This window comes from Marmota marmota, unplaced genomic scaffold, assembly GCF_001458135.2.
Source record: "Marmota marmota marmota unplaced genomic scaffold, marMar, whole genome shotgun sequence".
In the NCBI taxonomy this organism is placed as follows: Eukaryota; Metazoa; Chordata; class Mammalia; order Rodentia; family Sciuridae; genus Marmota; species Marmota marmota.
The window spans coordinates 1,223,282-1,236,446 of NW_026000254.1; the positions used below are offsets into that span (position 1 = coordinate 1,223,282).

The following is a 13,165-nucleotide window of genomic DNA, read 5'->3' on the forward strand; positions in this document are numbered from 1 at the left end:
TGTAGTAATTTATAAAGTAACAATAAATTCTTTATTCAAAAGAGGAGTCAAAAAACACTAATTTTATAGAGAGGTGTGACAATAGTGCATTCACAAAACAAAGTGCAAGATATTTACCCTAAAAAGGAACAGATAAAAAAATGAAAAGGAACTCTTAAAATTAAAAACACATTAGTAAACATGAAAAATTCAATAGAAGAGTTAGAAAACAGAGTTGCTAACATCTACCAGAGGAGAATAAAAAGAAAAAAGAGATGGAAAATAGAAATGATAAGAATATTAGAAAACCAGTTCTAAGAGGCCCAACATCCAAATAACTGGCAGTTCCAGAAGGAGAAACAAACAAGAAATCAACAGAATACTTCAAGAAACTTTCCAGAAACTAAAGGATATGTTTTCACAGATTAAAAGGATCCACAGAGTATGCAACAGTGGATGAAAATAGACTCAAATCAAGATACATTACTGTGAAATTTTAGATCACTGAGAAGAAAAAGATCTTCCAGAGTGGGAAAAAATGAATCATATGTAAACAATCAAGTATCACAACAACTCTGGACTTTTTAACAATGATACTAAAAGCTAGATGAGCAGGTAGAAATGACTTCAAATTTTAAAAAAGCAAACAACTGTCAACCAAAAATGCCTTGGTCAGCCAAAATGATCAATTAAATACAAAGATGGAAAAAGGAATTTTTGTATTTCCAAGTCTCAAAGAATTTATCTCCTATGTACTCCTTAATAAGCTAGCAGAAAACTTAAAACACTATACTACAGTATAGACAGGATATATTGAATTTTTACACCTCTGCATGTCGGCAGAATCAAAGGAATACTGATTTTTAGTTTTATAGATTTTTTTAAATTTAAGTCATTTTACACTGTTTTACTCATTCTAAAATATCATGTGCTCATTGTAAATATTAAAACAATACAAAGATATATAAAATATGTTTGAAAGTCAGGCTCAGTGGCACATGTCTATAATTCCAGCAATTTAGGAAACTTAGGAGGATCACAAGTTTGAGGCAAGACCCAACAACTTAGCAAGACTCTTGTCTCAAAATGAAAAATAAAAAAGGCTGGGGATGTGGTTTAGTGGTAGAGTGCCACTCGGTTCAGTCCCCAGTACTGCAAAAATACCCCAAAACTTTAAGAAAAGAAGCTAGCAGAAAAGTGTTCCACTAAAACCAAAGGACAGGCCAGGTAAGGAAAAAAAAAAACAACATGGGATTTAGGAAACATAAAACCCAATACAAGAGTGAGGCAAAGAAAAGTCTAGGAAGATAGTAAAGGTAAGTATCCAGATGCCAGTTGTACACCAGATGTCCCAGAAAAACATTTCAGATTAGAACAGCATAACCTTAATTCAGTAATGTTAAGGGCTATCATCTCCAAGATCCCCACTGTCACTGTCCCATCCCTTTTAACCTGAGGTCAAAATATCCAGCCAGTCTTGACTACATGCTGCTAAAACTTATGCATGCCCCTCCTATCAGTATTGGCAGCTGCTTGGAGCAGGTGTAGACATGCATTACACCTCCTAGCAGTTAGTTACAGGCTATGATCTACTGAGGGTGGGGGCTGGTCACAGAGAAATTAGAAATGGAAAAATCAGAGTAGTCCACTTCCTGTCCAACCATATGGTTACCAAACTAATTTCTGGTCTGTACAACAGCCTTTGCCAGTATTCTGACTGTGCTGATCCATGGGTTTATTTCCCTGAACTTACTCTTAACCGTATACTCTGATTTCCCCAGAAGCAGCTCTTGTATGCTCTTAGGGAAGCTGAAACCAGATGTTGATCCAGAGACTCTCTTCAGTTTATCCTCTCCTGGGGTTTTTCATCAAATTATACTAATAATGCCCCTGTGTAGCCAGCTAGGTGTGTGTTTGCTGTTAGGTTTACAAAATAAAACAATATATTACTTAGGTAAACTATAATGAAAAGCAAAGGAATAAGTAACATAAAAGTCAGGATAGATATTGCCTAAGGAGCTGAGAAAGGGGAATGTAGCTGGGAGCAACACACTGGTGGCTTCAAAGGCAATGACAATGTTCTATTTCTTAACAAATGTAGTGTTTTATTGTTCTTTACAGTGTGCATACAAATTCTGTATACTCTGCTACTGAGATACATTTCACAATAACACAACAATTTAAATAAAGAAAACAGGAGACAATGAAAGGCTGGGCATGGTAATACAAGCCTGTCATATCAGTGACTTGGGAGGCTGAAGTAGGAGGATCACAACTTTGAGACCAGCCTGCATGATTAATGAGACTCTGTCTCAAAATAAAAAATAAAAAGGTCTGGGGATATAGTTCAGTAGTAAAGTGCCCCTGGTTCAATTCCCTATTCTGAAAATATACAAGCAAACAAAACAAACAAACAAAAACCAGGAGAAAGTGAGAGAAAAGAAAGCAATGAATACAAGAACGTAATCAAACCTGATACCATATGTGGCAGGGGAAAACAGTGGTAAAACTTACCATTTCATATGCTACTTCCTCAGGTGTATCTGTTTCTAAATTGAAACTGAATTCAATAGCTTCATTGTCTTTGTGTTTGCCTTTTAATTTTTTAGGGTCTTCAACCCAGAGTCTTAAAGCCAGGGATGAATTTGAGCAATCATCTTCCTCTGCTAGCTCTACCCTCAGTCCTGTATCCTCAGCAAAAAATGCGTGGTTTAGTAGGTTCCTGATAGACAACCTAATAAGCAAAATACATATCTCATTATAAATTCTTCCAATAATAAGTCAAAATTATTTATACCAAAGCAACAACCTTATTTAAATTTTCTAGTAATTAAACCATTAATCTGCTTTGTTATAAAACCAAATCTTGTAAAGGATACAAAGAAATCCCAAATAACATGCATATATAGTAACTTAAATTAAAGATTAATTATGCCAGGCATAGTGGTGCAGGCCTATAATTCCATTGACTTGGAAGGCTGAGGCAAAAGAATCTTAAATTTGAGGCCAGCATCAACAAAAACTGAAAAAAAAAGGGCTGTGGATATAGCTCAGTAGTAGTGTACCCTTCTATTCAATCCCCAGTAACACAGAAAAAAATAAATAAAAAGATTAGTTATTACCAGTAAAGCATCTAGACAACAAACTTTGCTTTTTTTTCTCTGTAGTGGGGATTGAACCCAGGTGATAGCACTACATTCCTAGTCCATTTCATTGTATTTTAAGACAAGCTTTTGCTACATTGCCCAGGCTGGCCTCAAACATTCAATCCTCCTGCCTCAGTCTCCCAGTTGTTGGGATTACAGGAGTGTGCCACCACACCTACTATATAATGAACTTTAACATATATAAAAGTATACATAGAAAGAATTAGAGAAGTACATGTTGGGTGGATTGATTTTCCTTAAACCATCAGCTTAAGTTACTACGACTCCAATAATAGAATCTCAGCAAATGAAACTAAAAACTCCCCCAGCAATATAAATTCTAAAGTAAATTAGAAATTAAAACTGTTTCACAAATATTTATGTCATTGACTTCATTAGCAATGGTGTGTTTCACTCTTTAGAAGAACGTTGTGGTGTAGCTAATGTGGTTCAGCAAAGTCCAGTGGTTTTCTTAAAGTATTTAACTCTGGTTCTAGGCCACAGTATACATATATATTCTTTTGCAAAGAGGGACAATTGTTTCTTCTTCAACTAATGTTTAAAAGACATATAATATTTAATCAATCTGTATTACAGGCCAGTGGGTGCTGAAACTAATATATTGCCTAAGGTCTATGTAGAGAGCCCCTCCTGTACCACTTAAAACAGAAAAGAATCATGTGGACAACTTGGTGTCCTATAAATGGAGGATTTTCAACCCTCTACATTTTTTACTATTATTATTATTACTACTATTATTATTATTTTGGTACAGGGGATTGAACCCAGTGGCATTGTACCATTGAGCAACATCCCCAACTCTTTTTATTTTGAGACAGGGTCTTGCTAAGTTGCCCTAGTTGGCCTTGAACTTGCAATCCTCCTACCTCTGCCTTACTTAGCATTACAGGCATGAACCACCAGGCCTGTCAAGTCCATTTAAAATTTTTGTTTGTGACAAGGTCTCATTAAGTTGCTCAAGATATAGTCTTCTTGAACTTGTGAGTTCAAGCTATTCTCCCACCTCAGCCACTCAGAGTAGCTAGGACTATACAGGCCTGTCTCACCACACCTGGCTTTTATTAAGTGTTCTATAATAAAGCCATAATTCAACAGACCTTACCTTAATGGCTAAGGTAAGGTCTGTTGTATTCTCAGATATACGATACTAAATCAAGTTAGAAAACTAATAAAAATGTGGAGGGTCAATGAAACGCTGATGCAGATTATTTGTTTGTTTAAAGTATATATCATTGATAAGGTAGTAAAAATTAAAAGATGTACCCACTAATTTAAGTCAGTAATTTTCCAAGGCTCAAATTAAAGAGAAGTAAAAGATAAGACTAAAATGACTTGTTCATAAGAAAACACACATTGGGATACAAATAATAAATCTACAATATTACTTCTGAAACAAAAGCAACTATATCAACTTTATCATTATTGTGACACAGGGATATAGGATCAAATAAAATATATCTATGTACCCTCAACTGGTAGAAGCAAGGTAACCTGTGTAGGCTTACTGCCTATTAAGCTGATGGTTAAAGGTGATGAAAGCTTGTCAGAATATATACACACAAACAACCCAAATGTCAGCTCAAGGAAAATTCAGCACATAATATCGAAGTCTAAAATGTCAAACAACATGCATTGATACACTTCACTCTATACCATATGGTTTGGCTTCCACTCAAAAGTCATACCTAGCATGAGTAAAAGGACAAAAAAATGACCCAGTGTATGATTAGAAAAAAATACATCCATCAGTTATGTCATTTCACTAGACTTGCACCCACCTTTCAGATTTGTTTTGACGAATACATCCTTCAATGATTTCTTTCACTTCAGGATCAGTGACTTTATTAAAGCTGGCTGGTTTAATGCCCTGGAAGAACAAACATGTTTTTTTTTTTTTTTTCACAAATTAAGCAACTGAAAATCCAATCAACATGATCGTTTTAACATCATTTTTATCATTAAATCACATTCCAGTTTGAAATGAGATAAATATATATAAATATATTTATATGGCAAAACTTTAATAACTTTTTTAACTAAAATTTTGCCATAACTCTACAAATAACTGTGAAAATTGTAAATCTAAATAACCAACAATAAAGACAAACTTATATATTATGTTTTATATTATATGATAGTACACAAAAACTAAAAATGTTCTCAAAGTAGCCGATGCATGACTGTAATTCTAGCAACTCAGATGGATTAGGCAGGAGAATCTCAAATTTAAGGCCAACCTGGGCAACTAAGATCCTATCTCAAAATAAAAACTAAAAAGAGTTCAGATAATAAAGCTCAATGGTAGAATACTCCTGGGTTCAATTTCTAGTAATGAAAAAAAGGGGGTCAAAATATTTAATGATATGGAAAATCCTCATGATTTAATATCAAATAGGGAAAAAGAAGGACCCAAATATGTACATATAGTATAAAACCAATTAGAAAAATTATAATAAGTATTTTTTTTATTTTTTTAGTTGTAGATGGACATAATCCCTTTATTTTATTTATTTATTTTTTTATGTGGTGCTGAGGATCAAACACAATGCCCACACATGCCAGGCAAGTGCTCTACCACTGAGCCACAATCCCAACCCCTATAATAACTACTTTTTGGAATCAGAGAACTATTATTTTAAAAACTTTTGAAAATTTCAAATAAACTATTTTTATTTCAAATACTCCAATTCAATATAATTCAAAGTCTTCTACAATGGCAAGAATCAATAAACAAGCAGTGTGTGTATGTATATACACACATATATATTTGCATGCATGAAATATATATGCCTATGTATGAAAATTTGAGAAATATATATATTTTTCTACTTAAGCAATACTGTAATACCAACAGAATCCTACATGGTAATTAACATGTTCCACAAAAATTCATAATTCATAGTGTTCAATAGGTCCAGAAAATGTATTAAATATTCCTATGATAACTGTATTAGCTGCCTGAATCTGCTTATTTTATACTTTATATTACCTTTTATTTGAGTTTTAGATTTTTTTCAAATCAATATATTACTGCAATCATTTGATACAAAATTCCAAATTAAATTAGTAACACAATAATATAATAGAAATAAAAATTATCATGAATGGAGGCAATTCAAGATCTACTTCTAGGTGGGCATAGTGGTGCACACCTGTAACCCCAGTGGCTTTGGAGGCTATGGCAGGAGGATCCCAAGTTCAAAGCCAGCCTCAGCAACTACTTGCAAGGCCCTAAGCAACTCAGCGAGATGCTGTCTCAAAATAAAAAATAATTTTAAAAAAGGGCTGGGGATATGGCTCAGTGGTTAAGTGCCCCTGGGTTCAATCCCCAGTACCAAAAACAAGGGGGGGGGATCTACTTCTATGCCTGTCACACTACCCTACACACCACAGAATCAGAAAATCCAGTATCATATACTGACAAATCTGGTAAGATAAGGAGTTAATTTGAACCCAAATTCAACACATTTTAAGATAAATGAAAATATCAACTGTGATATGGTAATTCTGTGAGTTTAAGGTAAAATAACAAAGTCATTAAAAATGAACTTGTGTTATTCTATTTATAGAAACAGTCCTCTTTGACCTTTCCACTAGCCTATTATCCATTTCCCAGCCCTGAGTAATTATTGCCTTTCTCTGTTTCTAAGTGAAAATAGTTGCGGAACTATAATTTACAAATCAAGTACAAAATACTTTTTTACTTAGAGATTTCCAAAATGTGAGCCACAACTAAAATGATATTCTCTTTTACTGTGCTCTTAAAGAAAATTTCAAACATACTAAAAAGAATAGTATATTGAAGCTCCATATAACTATCATTAGCTTCAAAAACAGTCGTTATTTTGTAAACTTTGTTTCATCTATCTACCTACATAACTTTCATATATTAGAGTACATTAAAGGAGATCTAAGGCATCATATAATTTGATCCACAATTTTTTCAGTTTATATCTCTAATAGATAAGATTCTTTTTTAAAAGATGTCATTATCCCAAGGCTGGAAATATAGCTCAGTTGATAGAGTGCTTGCCTCACATGCACAAGGCCCTGGGTTCAATCCCCAGCACTGCCAAAAAAAAGTCATTATCCCTCCTCAAATAATCATTCCTTAATGTTATTTAAAACCCAGTCCACTTTTAAATTTTCAAAATTGTTCAAGTGAAGTTTCTTTTATAGTTGGTTTGTTCAAGTCAAGATCCAAAGTCTATATATCACATGTATGGTGTGCTGGAGCTCTCATATAAACTCATAAGAGCTATTACATTTTCAGGAAATTTGCAAGCAATTTAAACACAGACAATTTAAAAAACTGAATTAAATAAATTTACAATTAAATAAATTATATTAAAAGCCAAGGTAATAAATATTGAAAACACCATTCCATATTTTACCACATTTTGTCATTACTTATGCATTTGAGATTGTTGATAGCTATTGTATATGTGTAGTGGAAATATCATACAATGAGTGCCAGTATGCATCTCTTCCCAAGTTTGCATTCAGTGAGGCCACACCAATAACTTGAAATCAGCCAAGGTGGAAGTATTCACACCACAAAAATTAGCAAATACTAGAAATCAGTGCTTTTCTTTTTTTGTTTTTCATGGAATCAACTGCTAAACATTTACCAGCTCAATACTACTCTTAAGTCTCTTAAATGCCCATCAAATGGAATACTATTAACCCTTAAAAAAAGAAATTCTGTCATTTGTAATAACATGGATGAACCCAAAGGACATTATACTAAATGAAATAAGACAGTTAAAGAAAGACAAATATAACATAATCATATTATATGTGAAATTGAAAAGAATAAAATTCATGGAAATAAAGAATAGAATGGTGGTTACCAAAGGTTGGAAAGGAGATAATGGGGAGTTGATAGTCAAAGGGTACAAGTTGCAATTATACCACAGGAATACGTTTTGAGATCTTTTGTTCAGCAGAGTGACTACAGTCAATAATAATACAGTGCATATTTCAAAATAACTTACAGTAAATTTCAAATGTCTCATCACAAAAAATGTAAGAAATGTGATGTATATGTTAACAAGCTTATTTGATCATTACATATCATATACATATATCAAAACATCACATTGTATTCCATAAATGTACACAATTATGTTTTTTCTATTAAAAATATTAATTTTAAGGGGCTAAAAAGCATTATCTAACCCTAAATACATGTATGAAGACATAAATGGTGTGACTCTACTTTGTATACAACCAGAGATGAAAAAATTGTGCTCTATATGTGTAATATGAGTTGTAAAGCATTTTGCTGTCATATATAACAAATTAAAATTTTAAAAAAGCATTATCTATTAGTATTAGCTATTTCACACTTAATAATCTCTTCCATGGCCTATCTTGAGCCACTCGACTATATATGAAGTAGTCCTCCTCTGAACAATCATAAAACTCCTGTTGCTATTTCCTTATATTTTAATTATATTCTCCTCCTCTTATTTTATAGTTGCTTGTGAATTTATATTATTCCCCTACTAGAAATACAAGATATTTGATGGTAGAAAACACCTCTTCCTCATCTTTTCATTCCTTACAATCTCTAACAGAAAAATTACATATACCTAGGACTCAAATACTGTATCTGTTGAATTATATTTAAACTGCCTTTCATAATCAGGCTTGTAAAACTATAAGAAACCTTCAAATCCTTCTTGTCAATATTATTCAGATTTGAAGAATAAGATCCATCTAATAAATATCTAAAAATTCATTACAAATGAATGAATACAGATGATATACCTGTACATTTTCCCAAAGACACTAATATAGAGCATTTTAGATGACCCCAATAGTGTACAGGTATGTATTATAAATCTAAAGATTATCTCAAGTCTGTTTTAGTCAGATTTTTTGCTGCTGTGGCTAAAGGACCTGACCAGCACAATTGTAAAGGAGGAAAAGTTTATTTGAGGGCTCAAGGTTTCAGAGATCTCAGTTCACAGAAGGCAAGCTCCATTCCTCAGGGCCTGAGTTGAAGCAAAACTTCATGGCGGAAGAGTATGGCAGAGGGTGGGGGGAGATAAAGCTCAGTTGGTAGAGTGTTTGCCTCACATGCACAAGGCCCTGGGTTCAATCCCCAGCACTACAAAAAGAAAAAAAAAATACTTGGGGCTGGGGTTGTGGCTCAGTGGTAGAGTGCTTGCACGCATGAGGCACTAGGTTTGATCTTTGGCATTACATAAAAAAACAATAATATGAAGGTATTGTGTCCATCTACAACTAAAAAACATTTTTAAAAAAGAGTGTGGCAGAGGGAAGTGGCTCACAGGTCCATCAGAAAGCAGAGAGTCCACTCTCCAGATACAAAATATCTACCCCATAGCCACACCCTCAATGAACCACTTCCTCCAGTCACACCCTACCTGCCTCCAGGGGATTAATTCACTGATTAGGTTAAGGATATAACCCAATCATTTCTCCTCCAAACCTTCTTGCATTGTCTCACACATGAGCTTTTGGGGGACATCACATCTAAACCAAAACACAGCAAAATTGTTAATGTAACACTGTTATACAAAACTAAACCAAAATTAGATGTTTCCCACACACACACAGCTTGAGATTACAACCAGGACTCATGCATGCTAGGCAAGTGCTTGACCACTGAGCAACAACTGTAGTCCCAAAATTAGGCTTGACTAAGTCAATTTTACCAACTTCAACATGAAATATGGGAATTTATAAAGTAAAAAGAATAAAGTTATACCTACACTGGTAACTTTACGGTATATTTGAGCTGCATTCTGGCACTCAGAATAAGGGTACTCGGAAGTAGCCATTTCCAGCATACACATTCCAAAAGCATAGACATCTACGGATTCATCATAGTGCTCTTCATACATTTCTGGAGCCATAAACTCAGGTGTTCCTACAAAATAACACCATAGCCATATTTTGATTAAAGAGAAACTGTATCCACCAAGGTACCCATTTCCTTAAAGATTATCCATGTTAATTTCTGCTCTCAAAAAGCAAATCTAAAAGTATAAAATTTGTATTATATAAACAAAGCACCTACAGAATTTCCTTAACTTTCCATACTGATAAATTAAAATTTTTAATGCTTAAGATTAGGTTATGGTTAATAAAATTTGTTTTTATTTCTATTCTTTTTAGTTCAAAATTTTCTGGATTCACTTAATAAACTTTCATAAGTCCTCAGAAACTTTCAATAATCCTAAATAAATGCTACAAAAGAAATACAGAAAGACATTTCTAAAATAAGTTTATATATATATAAAATAGATATTTAAAAGCACATTTACAGTGTAGGCCAGAGTTAGTACATTTTTCTGTGAAGGACCAGATAGTAAATATATTGGACTCTGCAGTTTACATGGTCTCTGTCACATAATTATTCAACTCTGCAGTGCAAAAGCACCCATAGAGAGTCCATATATTAGCAGGTATGGCTGTGTTCCAATAAAATTTGATTTACAAAAACAGGCAGTGGGCCAAATTTGGCCTATGGCCAGCCCATAGTTAACTCATTCCTGGAATAGAACTATACAATTGAGAAAGCTCCCTATCCCGACTAGTAAACTGTAAAAATGTTACTCACCAATGACACTCTTAGCAAATGATGTACGCATTAAGGTGGCCAGTCCCAGATCACCAATCTTCACAGACCCAGTGGGTCCCGTGATAAAAATGTTGTCACACTTCAGATCCCGGTGAATAATAGGAGGAGTCCTAGTGTGCAAGAACTGCAACCCTTTTAAAATTTGTCTGCACCAGCTTCTTAAGACCTTTGGTTTCATGACTTTAAATCGTTTTAAGTACCTATATGAAGAAATAGAAGACCACATGTAAAGAAATAGACACAGCTTACTGTAAAAACACTATTAGGGGACATTACATAAGCAAGACGATCATTTACGCATTATGATTGCCATCCCTGTGTTGTTTTGTGTTGTCCAATATTATAAAAAAATTTAATGTAAGAACTCATTCTTATGTAAGAAAACTGACTTTCAAGTGACTGCAATGCTCAACCCCTCCCTGCCCCTCAATAAAATAGTCTGACTCTCCCAAAAAAAGATATCCTACCAAGTGTAGCATTTATACTTCAAAATAAGAAGCATGCCAGAGTGGCCTTTTTGGAATGGAAGCACAATTTTAAAAGGATTGTCCATCTCTTCTTCCTAACAACTATTTAATATAGACTCACCAGCAGGTTTGATTACATAAAATTTTAGTACAAAAATGTTAAGAAAGTAAACTAAAAGTAAACCTAACATTTAATTATGTATAACTGATTATACTACAAAACAAAAATTATTATTAGAAAGTTAAGACTACAATTACATAGTATTACTCACTATACTTGTGAATATGGCTAAGCTGTCAATCATTTTCCTTTACAAAATGGAATTATATTTTTTCTATAACAATTTCCAATGCTAAACTTCTATGATATCCCACAAATATTAATTTATGAGTAATGCATACTTTCTAATATACTTCATTAACATCCTGATTTTCTTATTGGTTGTTCAAAACATTACAAAGCTCTTGACATATCATATTTCATACATTAGATTCAAGTGGGTTATGAACTCCCATTTTTACCCCAATTACAGATTGCAGAATCACATCGGTTACACATCCACATTTTTACATGATGCCATATTCGTGACTGTTGTATTCTGCTACCTTTCCTATCCTCTATTATCCCCCCTCCCCTCCCCTCCCATCTTCTCTCTCTACCCCATCTACTACAATTCATTTCTCTCCTTGTTTTTTTCCCCATTCCCCTCACAACCTCTTACATGTAATTTTGTGTAACAATGCGGGTCTCCTTCCATTTCCATGCAATTTCCCTTTTCTCTCCCTTTCCCTCCCACCTCATGTCTCTGTTTAATGTTAGTCTTTTCCTCCTGCTCTTCCTCCCTGCTCTGTTCTTAGTTGCTCTCATTATATCAAAGAAGACATTTGGCATTTGTTTTTTTAGGGATTGGCTAGCTTCACTTAGCATAATCTGCTCTAATGCCATCCATTTCCCTGCAAATTCCATGATTTTGTCATTTTTTAGTGCTGCGTCATACTCCATTGTGTATAAATGCCACATTTTTTTTTTTTTATCCATTCATCTATTGAAGGGCATCTGGGTTGGTTCCACAGTCTAGCTATTGTGAATTGTTCTGCTATGAACATCGATGTGGCAGTATCCCTGTAGTACGCTCTTTTAAGGTCTTCAGGGAATAGTCCAAGAAGGGCAATAGCTGGGTCAAATGGTGGTTCCATTCCCAGCTTTCCTAGGAACATCCTGATTTTTTTACTTACCAGAAAACACATTTTAAGAAAAATTTTAATCAATAGTATAAAAATAACTGTTATGACCCCTGAAATTATTTTCAAATAAAACTCCATTGTCACTATCAATGTCAACTTACGTCTTTAAGGTTCCTGATGTCATTAGTTCAGTTACTAATACAATACATTTCTTTCCTTTTAATATAGATTCCCAGGAATCATAAAATCGAACTATATTGGGGTGCTGGAGACCTTTTAGCATCTCTGCTTCTTCCTTAAACCGCTGCTGCTCAGCTTTGGTTAACTTCCGGTCCTGAAATAGAAGAACAAGTTCCAAATTAAAGCCATAGAAAAAAATTTGGGGGGATACCAGGGTTTGAACCCAGGAGCAGTTAACCACTGAACTACATCCCTAACACTTTTTGTATTTTGATTTGAGACAGGTTCTTGCCAAGTTGCTCAGGGCCTTGCCAAGGTGCTGAGGCTGGCTGTGAACTTTTGATCCTCCTGTCTCAGCCTCCCAAGCCACTGGGATTACAGGCATGAGCCACCATGCCTCGCTTTATGCATATTTCTAACACCACTCAAATTGAGTGCTTTATTGTTCGTACTTGTGTATGAATGTATCTTCACCAGTCAGTTCTTTCTGAATAGTTACTTTGACTCTTTCCACAGGCAATGCAGCAGTTATTATGTTTTGTAACTACATTATAAACCCACCTACAAAA

General features: G+C 34.2%; 1 protein-coding gene across 1 annotated transcript in view; it reads right to left on the reverse strand.

The window, feature by feature from the left end:
• Positions 1-12,770, reverse strand: part of Wnk3 (WNK lysine deficient protein kinase 3) — a 116,837-nt gene extending 104,067 nt beyond the window's left edge. Inside the window, exons 1-5 of the mRNA XM_048796655.1 lie at positions 12,578-12,770; positions 10,744-10,964; positions 9,893-10,050; positions 4,925-5,013; positions 2,494-2,713 (exon numbers count right to left, since the gene is read on the reverse strand). Of these exons, the coding sequence (XP_048652612.1) occupies positions 2,494-2,713; positions 4,925-5,013; positions 9,893-10,050; positions 10,744-10,964; positions 12,578-12,699 (810 nt within the window). The 5' untranslated portion in view covers positions 12,700-12,770. The remainder of the gene's footprint in view (positions 1-2,493; positions 2,714-4,924; positions 5,014-9,892; positions 10,051-10,743; positions 10,965-12,577) is intronic.
• Between the last annotated feature and the right edge of the window lie 395 nt (positions 12,771-13,165).